The following is a 12,878-nucleotide window of genomic DNA, read 5'->3' as shown; positions in this document are numbered from 1 at the left end:
CTTTCCTGTTTCTTCTTTGTAGAGGTTTTCTGTTTCTTTGCATCGAGCTCTGATAATTCAGGGTCTGACATAATAGATTCAGAACTTGTCTGTTCCAATTTCTGTTGCTCACTTGAGGTTGAGGCGCCGGTTTCATAAATTTCAGAACCTGAACTTGAGTCAGGATCGGGTTCTTGTAGCACAGAGTGGGCTTTGTTCTGATCTTGGTCCCGAGCAGGGCATTGCAGATAGCTGGTGTCTTCCAAGCCTTGAGTGGCTTTAATGTTGGAACGGTCAGAGCGGAGACTTATGCCGATACTCGGTTTTTTTAACGGTCAGAGCGGAGACTTATGCCGATACTCGGTTTTTTTAACGTTGTGATGACCGCTGTTGTTGGTATTTCTATTCCTTGCGCCCCTGTTTGTACAGGTGTGGTCTTATACAGTTCATTTGGTTCGTATGCTTAGTTTGATTCCGTTTGTGCAGTATTCAACGCTTCTCCCACACCTGGCAGACTCTCAGTACACACGCTAGTTAGGGGGTTAACTCCCTGTACCCCTAGCGTTGTGTTACTAGATTTCAAATCAGGTCCGGGTTGGCTGCAGCCCTCTACAGGGCCGTTAGATATTTTGGCCACAGTGTTAAAGATGTTTGATATTCGAGGTTGGGTAATGTCTGGTTGTCCGCTGCTTCTTGCAGCAATCTTTAGGTTTTTTATTGTTTGGAGCCGCTTCGCTTTTTTCTCCAGCAAATCAATCATATCTCTACATTCTTCATCATCACCGACCATATCCTTGTCCTTATCTTTTTCTTATCTTTATCCTTGCCTTTCGATTTTGTTGTGACTTTGATTTTGGCCTTCTCCTTTTCCCTTTCTTTATCCTTTTCTTTCTCCTTCTCCTTATCTTTCTCCTTTTCTCTCCCCATCTTGACTTTCAGCCCTCTTGTTTCTGGGCGGGTATGACCACTGTGAATCTCCTGAGTAAGCGGAGTAGGCTGGTCACCCGGGGCACCTTGACACCCCAATAAATCATTATCAATATTGGTGTCGTTTTTCTGCTCTGGGTCAGCCCTCTGCTCCTGGTCCTGCTCCATGTTTCTAGGTGGGTTTGTATTTGAGTTAGTAATTACCGTCCTAAGCGTTGCCCCTCGCTCTTGCTCTTGCTCACCTTTATCCTCACTCTCACCTTCAAAGAAATTACCTGGTCGTCTGAATTTCTGCCACCTCCTCTTGCCGAGCAGCACTGTCCCGACAAACAGTGTGTGCCCTAGGAGGCAGGAAAAGTGAAAGACTAAACACCGCATCGACCAGCATCAGCCACCAATCACTTGAAGCGCTCACTGCGGGATTAGCGTTGCAGCGCAGGTCACCGTAGGATTACCGAAGACCGAACGTAGCAGAAGCTGACATGACCGCCAGAGCCGTCCCTGCCGCTGCCACGGACAGATCTGACGAACGAGCTGCGAAACAGGTCACAACCGCCAGGTTAGACTCCGGGTTTTTTTTTCCCACAGACACAGCTCTATCTTTATCGGTAACTCGAAGGAGATTGTATACCGGTGCTTTCGCTGATCTCACTGATCTCGCCGGTGTTCGATGTTCAGTATTAAATATTAGATAACCATAGATAGCACATCTCTTGGGTTCACATTGCGATTATCGTAGGCTTGAACAGGTTCCAACGCTCAACGCTGTGTCTCCCTGTAATCGCTGTAATCGCTGTTATCGCTGTAATCACTGTAAATGCCCGCTGTCTGACTGGATGCATAACAGCTAATCCTTGTTAAGTATTTAGTCAGTTTGTCGCAAAAGGCTCACTGGGGGTTCACGAAGATTCATGAGGGTTCATGAGCTCGTTCGGTTTTCAAACCATGCCGCCATCAACACACAGGAGAGTGGAGCGCTCAGGTCAACCTGTGCCGGTTTGCGCTCCAATCACAATGACGCCATCTTGCCTCTGCGCTGTGCCCTGCGCCTCCAAGTATGCATTATCATTGTCAGAAATGGGGCTATTAATTTGGGAGGGTGGTACCCATACCAAATCAAACCCTTTGATTAAGTCAAAACACAGTTCTGGGGGAATCTCTGCTCAACCCCTGGAAATTATGGCACAAGTAGTAGGCAATTGCAAGACAAGTATGCAGTAAGTTCAAGCAGTACCAACCATTTTAAAGAAAAGAACACAATATCTCCAACTGATTAAGAAATGGAGGAAAATTGAGTAAAAACATGAGCATATAAAATTAGTTCAGGGGAAAAAGAGGTATATTTTTAAATGTTTAGGTCAAATAGCACCAAGAAAAACTAAAGCACCAATCAAAAGTCACTGTTCTCTGTGGAGGTGCAATTTCAGGTCCTCTGCAATAGAGCAGAGGTTGGACACACCAAGTGGATTGCCCTGGTTTAATTTTTTTAACCTTCAAACCTATTTTTTATGAAAGTCAAAAATCCTCCAGTAGGGCAAGTTCCAAGGCGGTGGCCGGAGAGGGCCCCCACAAAGTTAGATATGTAGTTATTGAACTCCTGCTGAATCCGTTGGTTTTGGCACCAAAAGCTCTGAGTGTGACTAACCTGGGTTTTATGGCTTGCTTTAATATTTTGGTTGCTTAACATGTCAAATTGATTTGCCTCCTCACTACACTTAAAAATGTAAGCCAAATCTTATAACCAACAAACTCCAATGGGTTGCGAACCAAGACAAGTAGGATGACTGTTAGAAATGGGATCTCTGGTTGGCTAAGGCTTGCGCCAAATCCAGGCAGAGACCACCACTCTAGTCAGGGCAAGGGAGTTACACGCCAAAGATAACCCCTGCTCACCCCCTCGGTAGCTTGGCACGAGCAGTCAGGCTTATCCCGGTGGCCATGTGTAAAGCATTTGCGCAGGCACACAGCAACAACATCCCAGGCACACTACAAAAGGAACTCCACACAAGGTTATATCAAAAATAGCCTTTGTATTCTCAAAACACATTAGAATAGTAAACACATAATATACATGGTGCCATCTGGCACTAGGTCATATCTACAAGGGAATTATTTACTCCTGACAGGGCCAACTGGACCACTGTCAGTACCATCACAAAGTGAACTTAGTAAATGTAGAACTTATCATAAACATAGAACACAACCAGTAACTACTGGTAATCACTGTACTTAGCATCGGCCTGTAACAAACTACATTATGCACAGCATCACATCAGGCGCAAATTACATTCTGCGCCAACCTCACCAGCATAAACACATTATGCAATTCTCTCATAAGTCTAAATGCATTAGACAATAACCTCCTAAGTAGAACTACATTAGGGGCATAACTCACACAGTGAAACATAATATCACTAGCATAAACCATGATATGCAAAACAACCTCAGAATCATAAAACACATTTAGAGGTAGAACACAGGATGCGTAAATCATTCTACATGAATCACATTTCCTAGCACCCAAAATCACCGTAGGGCCTGGCGCCCTATAAACCTAACAATCCCCCTGGCCAACTGGCCATCCCAAAGGGGCTCAAATGCCCTGTGTCCAGAATGTCAGGGCGCGCTGCCTAGCAGCAGGAGTCAGGGGTGCGCAATTGCGCAAACCTAAACGTTGCAGTTGCCACTAAGTGCTGCACAGCTGTGGAAGGATGGGGCAAAGGAGTGCATCTCACTCCGAACTACCAACATGCCCCTGAAGAAAAGAAAGACCTAAACGTTGCAGCTGCCCACTACTTGCTGGGCAGCTGGGAATAGCAAAATGAGGCTGGGCTCTCAATGGCCCTTAAAACAAATGTGCCCCCTTCGTTGGAGCCACATGGGGCTCTGAATCAAATACAAAGCCTTGGAGCCTCACGGGTCTCTGTAAACAGCTATGTCCTCTTTGTTGGAGCCATCTGGCTCTGAGATACCGAGGGCAATCGTTGGAGCCACATAGGCTCTGAAAAGTAAAACATGGCCCTGTTGGAGCAACCACTGGCCCCTCTGGCCCTTGAAACAAATTATGCCCCACGTGGCAGCTGCCCTCTAGCCATCGGGGCAGCAGGAAACAAAGAATACGGGCACGGCACCTCGGTGCCCTCTGGCCCCTACGGGGCTTGCAAATAACTTGCTCCAAGTTGGAGCGCGCTGGCTCCTAAAACAAAACATGCCCCACAAAGGAACTGAACTGCTCCTTAAACGGTGGAGCGGCCTGCTGCCAGATGGGGCCGCTCGCCAATTGAGCACTCACCGGGACTTTGTGTGGGGACTCTGCTCCTCTCCCGGTTGTTCTGCGGCGGCCCGCGGGACTCGCTCTTCACTCCGGGAGTCCCGCCTGGAGTATACCGGGGTAGCGGCATTCCTCTCTTCACCCGGGCCCCCTCCTGGGACCCGGGACTCGTCACCAGTACTCGGAGATAGCAGCGCCCCAGCCACCGCAGGGCCGCCCGCTCAGCCTGATCTTGTTTCCCGCCGCTTCCTGCCTGCGGCCCCGCCCCCTCGCCAGACGATTGGTGGACGCGACCCCGCCTCCCAGCTGACCCGCCCTCCCGGATCTCTTCTTAAGGGGACCCTGCACGCACCTGGGGAGCGACCACTGCGCCTCTGGCCTGGTTGCCCCCTCGCTCCTCTACGCTCCTGCTCCAGAGCTCCTTGCTGAGTGTGATCTTCACCGCCGCCGATAGCAGCGCCCCAGCCGCCGCAGGGCCGCCCGCTCAGCCTGAGCTCGTTTCCCGCCGCTTCCTGCCTGCGGCCCCGCCCCCTCGCCAGACGATTGGTGGACGCGACCCCGCCTCCCAGCTGACCCGCCCTCCCGGATCCCTTCTTATGTCGCCCCCTCAGCGACCGCGCACAGCGGGAGCACCGACTGAGCGCCGAAGGTGCGCCAAAGGTAAGCCCGTCTGCGCCTGTTCGCGCCTGGAATGCGCCCAGTGCCAGGACCCCTGGCCCCCGCAGACCCCAGCCCACCCGCCAGACCTACGACGCCACCGATCTCTACGCACTCAACGCCGGAAGAATCCCGGGCTACTACCGAGCCACCCCGAGACGCACCCACGGACCCTTCTGCTGCAACGCCTGCAAGTTCACCTGCATACGGACCTGCACCACTCCAGCAGTGCTCAAGACCTCGACGAGCAACAGCAGCAGCCACCTAAAGTGCATCCTGCTCAACACCCGCTCCGTCCACAGACACGCCGTCGAGCTCTGGAACCTGCTCGACACTACTTCACCAGACGTCGCCTTCCTCACGGAAACCTGGATGAACGCCTTTTCAGCGCCTGACATCGCCATCACCATCCCAGACGGCTACAAGATCATCTGAAAGGACCGCATCAACCACACCGGAGGAGGCATCGCCATCGTCCACAGGAACACCATCCGCATCACGACCAACACCGACGACACCCCCGCAACCGCCGAGCACCTGCACTTTCAGGTCCACATCAACCCCAAGACCACCCTCAGAGGCACCTTCATATACAGACCCCCGGGACAACGCACACAATTCAGCGAAGACATCGCCGACTTCATCAGCCCGCACGCCCTCTGATCCGCTGACTACATCCTCCTAGGGGACCTCAACTTCCACCTGGAGAACAACAACGACCGCAACACCACCACCCTGCTGGACAACCTCGCCAACCTGGGACTCAAGCAGCTGGTGACCACCCCCACCCATTACGCCGGACACACACTCGACCCCGCCTTCTCATCCAGCAAGGACATCGTCTTCAACCACGCCACCGGACTCCACTGGACGGACCACAGCTGCGTCCACTTCAGCTTCGGAAGGACCACGACCCACCACCTCCAGCAACAGGTTGCACGCAGGAGCTGGAACAAGATCACAGCCGACCAGCTCACGACCTCCCTGAACATGAACACTCCCACCAGCACAACGAACCCTAGCCAGGCGGCCACCAACCTCACGAAGTGGATCAGCGACTGCGCAGACGAGCTCGCCCCCCTGAGGACCCCGCCTAGCAGACCCGGCAGCAAGAAAGCCCCATGGTTCACCGACGAACTCAAGAGCTCCAAGAAGAACTGCCGAGCCCTTGAGAGAACCTGGCGCACAGACCCAACACCGGACAACATGACTGCCCTCAAGCTCGCCACCCGAAAACACCACCAACTGATCCACACCACCAAGAAAACTGCATTCAAGGAACGACTGGACAACAACGCACACAACAGCAAGGAACTCTTCAACATCGTTAAAGAGCTCTCCAACGCCAACGCCGGAAACAACGACATCACCCCTTCGCAAGACCTCTGCAACTCCCTCGCCTCCTACTTCCACAACAAGATCGCGGACATACACAACAGCTTCAGCACTCAACCGACGAACGCCACGACCGAACCACCGCCCCCCACCACCACCCTCCGCTCCTGGACTCCGATCAGCACTGAAGACACCGTCCGCACGATGAACTCCATCCACTCCGGATCTCCGACCGACCCCTGCCCTCACCACGTCTTCAACAAAGCCGACGCTGTCATCGCACCCCACCTGCGGGACATCATCAACACCTCCTTCGACACCGCCACCTTCCCGGAGAGCTGGAAACACGCCGAACTCAGCGCCCTACTCTAGAAGCCATCGGCCGACCCGACCGACCCTCAAGAACTACCGCCCCATCTCGCTGCTCCCGTTTCCTGCAAAAGTCATCGAGAAGACCTTCAACAAGCAGCTGGCCGCCTTCCTCGAGACGAACGGATCCCTCGACCCCTTGCAGTCTGGCTTCCGGGCCAACCACAGCACCGAGACCGCCCTGATCGCAGCCACCAATGACATCCGAGCGCTGCTCGACAACGGAGAAACAGCGGCCCTCATCCTCCTCGACCTCTCCGCGGCCTTCGACACCGTCTGCCACCGTACCCTAGTACAACGCCTCAGCAACGTCAGAGTCCAGGAGAAGGCACTGGAGTGGATCATCTCCTTCCTCGCCGGAAGGACACAGAGAGTCCGTCTCCCTCCGTTCAGATCTGAAGCCACTGAAGACTTCTGCGGCGTCCCTCAAGGCTCCTCGCTCAGTCCAACCCTCTTCAACGTCTACATGAGCCCCCTCGCAGACATCGCACGCCAGCACAACCTCAACATCATCTCATACGCCGACGACACCCAGCTGATCCTCTCCCTCACCAACGACCCCGCCACCGCCAGAGCCAACCTTCACGAAGGGATGAAAGAGGTAGCCGAATGGATGAAGAACAGCCGCCTGAAACTGAACTCGGACAAAACGGAAGTCCTCATCCTGGGATCCTCACCCGCCGCTTGGGACGACTCCTGGTGGCCCCCCGCCCTAGGCAGCGCACCCAAACCAACAGACCACACACGCAACCTGGGCTTCATCCTGGACTCCTCCCTCTCCATGACCAGACAAGTCAACGCCGTCTCCTCGTCGTGCTTCAACATCCTGCGCATGCTACGTAAGATCTTCTGGTGGATCCCCACCAAGACCAGGAAGACGGTCACCCAGGCCCTCGTCACCAGCCGTCTGGACTACGGCAACTCCCTCTACGCCGGAACCACCGCCAAACTCCAGAAGAGACTCCAGCGGATCCAGAACGCCTCAGCACGACTCATCCTGGACATCCCCCGTCGCAGCCACATCTCCGGACACCTGAGAGGCCTGCACTGGCTCCCGGTCAACAAGAGAATCACCTTCCGTCTCCTCACCCACGCACACAAAGCCCTACACAACCAAGGCCCAGGATACCTCAACAGCCGCCTCAACTTCTACGCTCCCAAACGCCAGCTTCGATCGACCAGCCACGCCCTCGCCACCGTCCCCCGCATCCGAAGAGCCACCACAGGGGGACGGTCCTTCTCCTACCTCGCCGCCAAGACATGGAACTCCCTCCCCACCCACCTCCGCCTGACCCAGGACCACCTCGCCTTCAGGAAGCAACTCAAGACCTGGCTGTTCGAGCAGTAGCGGACCCCCCTCCCCCAGCGCCTTGAGACCCTCTGGGTGAGTAGCGCGCTATATAAATGCGATGATTGATTGATTGGAGAGGCGGGGTAGGCTCCCGTCCTCCCCCAGCACGCAGCACAGCTACCGGCCGCACTCTTCTTCTCAGCAATTCCACGACAGGCATGATGCTGCCTGACTTCTGGCCCAGGCCAGCGGCGGTGATCCTTCACTCTGTAAAGTGTGGGGTGGGCACCCGCTTTTAGATAAAATCAATTTGCGGCATATACAGCGGGGTGGGCACCCGCTTTCCATTAATTACAGCGTGCGGCCATAACACGGCCACCATTAACAAGAACGCGGGGTGGGCACCCGCTCCAACAGCATCACTGGGGGAAACCCTCACACTGGGATGCCCTTGAAAAAGGGGCGGCAGCACAGCGCTGCGCAGCCCACGCTCCTGGCAGAGGTTCAGCAAAAGGGAACTAAAGCGCTCCCAGGCGCTAGATGAGGCAAAAGTCCAGGAGTAAAGAGAGTAAGGCCTTAGAGAGGAAGGGGCATAGCTGGGCCCAGGGGCCAGCACACAGGGCCCTCCAGCAGGGAGGCAGCCCCCATGGCGGTCCCTCCTGGGCCCCAGCAGCAGCAAGCTCCCTCCGTCAGGAACAGAACTGGAACACTGAACCTTTACATGGGGTCACAGCCCCTATATTTATACTATTAAATCCTTTGTGTAACAGCACAGGGCTGGGGGGATACCAGTCAGAACTGGTACAGGGGATTTTTGGAGCACTTTGTTTTGCTCAGCTCCTCTCCTTTTCACAGGACAGGCCAGGGACATCAGACGCACCACAGGAGGTGGAGGCAGCATTGTGGAGGGAAGGCACAGCCCTATTCAGGTCCCAGGTGCAACTCCTCCCTCCCATCTACATGCAGATCTTTCCATTCACCACCGGGCAGACTCATCCTGGCTCCTGGAATTCCCCAGCCCTCTCAGCTCCTGTCAATCACAAGCCAGATATGCAATTCATATCATGCAGGGAGACACACAGTACACAGAAATGCCAACTTCTAGAAGTGGCACTTCTCAACCAGTCACCATAAATCTGCGCACACCATTGCTGCTGGTTGGCTTGCAGCACTGGTTGTGCCACCCACAGAAGCGGCCTAGTAAAATGTGTCTAGGGTCTGCCACTGCAGAACCTGCGTGCAGTCTGGTACTGTCGCGCTGACTGCGCAAGTGCACCCACTTGCCAGTCCCTAAACCTTCCCTTAACTACATATTAGTCACCCCTCTGGTAGGCCCAAGGGCAGGGTGCATTGTAGGCATAAGGTAGGACATGCCCTGATGTGTGTGGCATGTCTTAATAGTGAATTACAGCCATTTTCGTTTTTCACTATTGAAGGCTACCTGCTCTCCATAGGCCAGAATGGGATGCTGGAATTACTACACGCTGTAATCCCAGTGGACTCAGAGCATGGTAGAAAGTCAAGTTTAGTATGCCTGAACTCAGAATAATAAAATACTTCTTTTAGTAAAGTTTATTTTAATATCCTGTGTTTGTAAATACTACTTTTAGAAAGTTAGTATTTACTGACCTGGCCATTTCAGTCCGCCTCTGCTGTGTGTGTGTGTTCTGCCTAGCAACAGAAAGGAGCAGGGCTGGGGAATTCCAGGAGACAGGCTGGCTGCCAGGTGGTTGGTAGAGAGATTACACCAGGATGGGTGGGAGGAGTACACCTTGACTATTGAATAGACCTGTGCACTGCCAGCACAATGCCGGCTCCGCCCCCTGTGGAGCGGCTGATGTCTCTGCCTTGCTGCTGAAAGGAAAGAGTCACCACAACAAAGTGCTCCAGAACTGGACTGAGCCAGGCCCAGGCCCCCTGGCGACAAAGAACAAAAGAATTGCGCTATAAAAGAAGGAGCCCTGCTCCTAAGAAATCAGATCCTGTTTGCGCCAAGACGAACCTCTGCCTGAAGGAGAAGGACCTGGAGAAGCTGAAGGAGGAATACTGTCTCTCTGCCTGAGAGACTGGCCTGCAGTGGGTGCCTGTCTGCTGGAAGGAGAGGAAAAGACTAAAGGAAAAGACTATGATTCAACTTGTGCTTTTAAACAATCTCCAAGGGCTTGCTTGTGAACTTGCCCCCTGACCAGCGCCCCAGGAACAGTGGGCGCTACCTTCCCCAAGGAGAAGAGAAACTGCTGGAGACGATCCTTGAACGCTGACCCCAGAGAACCTGTGCGTCCCCCTCTCTCTGGAGCACCGCGACTTCTGCCACCGGGGCTGCTGTGAGCACAGTAAAGGCCTGCCTGGCCCGAGCACAGCAAGCAACTGCCCCCCGAGCCGTAGCTCGCAAAGTAAAGAAGAACCTGACCAGGCTCCAAGCGCCGAGCCTCTGCGACCCCTGGAAGTGGAGAGCATTGTAAGGACCTGTGACGCCCTGTTTACCCCCTGAGCGAAACTGCCAGCGCAACGCGCTGAAGAGATTGCCCCCGAGTTGCCCCTCCTTCTCCTGCCCGTGATCGTGTGGCCGAGACCGTCCTGGAGCACCCCACGAGGCACCGCCGCCCACTGCCAAAGAGGGACGACAACGCGACGTGAGACGCTCCTGCAGGGACCCCTGAAGCTGCTGTGATCATCTTTGGGCAAGAAATAAGGGACTGTGTGCGAGCGCGCTAAAGTACGACCCGTCTGCTGCTTTGTTCGGGCCGTACTAGCGCTGTAGACCCGCTACGCGACTAATGCGTGAAGTGTGAGCTTTTGTACGGTTCGAAATCAGCTGTTCGAGGCGTCCCGAAGAAGGTACGGTTCGTCCAGCATTAGATACATTGACGGCGCTCACGCGGGAAGCGTGAGCTTTGGCAAGACGCGTACCGGACGTGTACGACGCGTACCAACGAAGGTACGGTCCGTACGGTTCAAGTCCCGAGTACGCGTGCTCATGCGAGAAGCGTGAGAAACGGCAAGTGACGTCCAAAACCTTGTACGAAGCGTACGCAAGGCGCTATGAAGCGCACAGACACCCTAAGGAAGCTATTTTAAGTACAATTTTGCCATTTTGAGAACTTTGGACTGCCTGAAAGCATTTGAAAGTAACTGGAACATTTATACAAGAGAGCTGTATTTTTACAACCTGCCTACAGAAATCTTTTATATAAAGAACTTTATTTTGATATAAATACAGCCTTGTGTCTTTGTGTGGTGGGGTGGTGATTATCGTGTGAGATATCTTGAACGCTTAACCTAATGCCCTCTGGAAATCTAGCCTGACTGCTCGCGCCACGTTACCTAGAGGGTGAGCAGGAGTTATTTTTAAAGAGGTAATCCTATGCCCGGACTTAGAGGAAAGGGTCCCTGCTTGTCGCAAGTGCATACCTGCGCCAACCAGAGACCCCGGATTCTAACATCCCCCATGCATTCCTATGGAAAGGCAGGCCCGACTCACCACACATACACAGAGAGCGCACGCACTTTACACTGGACCCCAGTGCTAAAGTGCTCTAAGGCCTAAAATCACCAACACCAGGTTACAGAAAAAGGCTAGGAGAACGCGAAAAGTTTCGAGGTGAACCTGCCAAAAGGGCCAAGTCCAACAATGACAAAGACAGATCAACAGAACCAGGAATGTTTCAGAGAGGAAAAAAAGCCATTTTGGAGAACTCAACGCCAAAGTGCAGAATTGAGGAACCTGAGAGATAGCTCAGAGGTGCAAAACCTCCTGAGTGTTTGTCAAAGTCATGAGGCTCTAGTAGCTGGCAGGCATGATCTGGGCACGGCCATGACAAACCAGTCTTTGGCGTTAGTCAAAAATTATCTTTTACTTGCCACCACGCCCAACCAGGAGACATCTCATTAAAATCTTGCGTCTTTACTTCAAAGAAGGGAACAGTGAAAGGTTTCAGTTCTTCAGCTGACGTTTAATGAACAGAAAGGAGAATGTATTAACGAGAAGTGATGATCAAGTAAAGCCCTACACTGTTCTATGAGGGGTCTAGCCTGGCAGATTTCCTTTGAACAATCTGTCAGAATGTAATTTAAGAAAGAGCAAGCATGTGTCAACGATGGGGCTATATGGTATCAAAAAAGTGCTGTATTTTATGAATAGAGATGGAGCACTGTCCTAGTGAATGGCTCCTGGCTTTATTTTCGTCAAGTTGCCGGCTTTACGTTTTGCTTTTGCGCTTTTATTCAGTCATGTTAAATGCTTTGGGCACTTATTTCCTCAACTTGGTACACGCTGCAATAGACGAGAGGTAGGTGGACACCAACAAACTACAGAGGAGCACAAACAAAGCAAACGGGTAGTAGCTATGCAATAAAAAGAAAATCAGCTGAGGACAATCAGAAGAAGCGACTATGACAGAAAGTAGAACTATGCCAGTTTACCCGCACTCCTCCCCTCAAACCCGACATGGCTTCAGCGACAAACCCACCGCAAAGTACAATGAGGCATGCTTGAGAAAACGAGCATCGGCAGTCTCACTTTTGGGAGAAGCCCAGCTTGACTTGTTCCAGTTCCACCGCGTACACGTAGCCTTTGTACCGAATGATATTTCGCCCTCCGAGGTGGTTGGCAGGGGTTACAAAGAGGTGATCTCCTCGGAGCACTGACGGTCTATTTTCAGCAACACCAGGAACCTGTAGTACAAGAGGAATATTAGGCAAACACCCAAAAACATGCAGCTGGGCTAAAATGGCTTCTATCCATCTTCCCCAACTCTTGCTAGAATCAAGAACAGAAAACAGAACCTAAATCCTATATCTAATGTTACACTTCGTACCACTTTACTGCGAAAAACTGTAGCCACTGCAATGTACAAATGGCCACTAAGGAGCCCATGATCAATGGTTAGGTGCCCATGGCTGGCTGCTTGCGAATGATTATTCCCCAGGGATTGCTGCACCTCAGCAAGCGCATCTGACAGCTCATAACAAAGAGCCCAAGACAGTGCCAGCAGCACACCCGCACCAGCATTGGTGCCAGCAATGCCAATGGCCAATGTTCACCTCAGC

At 52.9% G+C, this 12,878-nt stretch overlaps 1 protein-coding gene across 7 annotated transcripts in view; it reads right to left on the bottom strand.

Moving 5' to 3' along the window:
* LOC146869034 (RNA helicase MOV-10-like) overlaps positions 1–12,878 on the bottom strand; it is a 488,182-nt gene that overhangs the window by 296,910 nt on the left and 178,394 nt on the right. For 5 of the 7 annotated variants that reach the window (XM_085599844.1, XM_085645840.1, XM_085612042.1 and 2 more), the window contains one exon: positions 12,349–12,503. The exons of the other annotated variants lie outside the window; for them this stretch is intronic. In XM_085599844.1, coding sequence (XP_085455970.1) covers positions 12,349–12,503 — 155 coding nt within the window. The remainder of the gene's footprint in view (positions 1–12,348; positions 12,504–12,878) is intronic. 7 annotated transcript variants of the gene reach the window in all.

The sequence above is a fragment of the Triturus cristatus genome, chromosome 1_1 (assembly GCF_964204655.1).
Source record: "Triturus cristatus chromosome 1_1, aTriCri1.1, whole genome shotgun sequence".
Taxonomy (NCBI): Eukaryota; Metazoa; Chordata; class Amphibia; order Caudata; family Salamandridae; genus Triturus; species Triturus cristatus.
The sequence above is the reverse complement of the archived record's forward strand: the minus strand, read 5'-3'. Positions and strand labels throughout refer to the sequence as shown.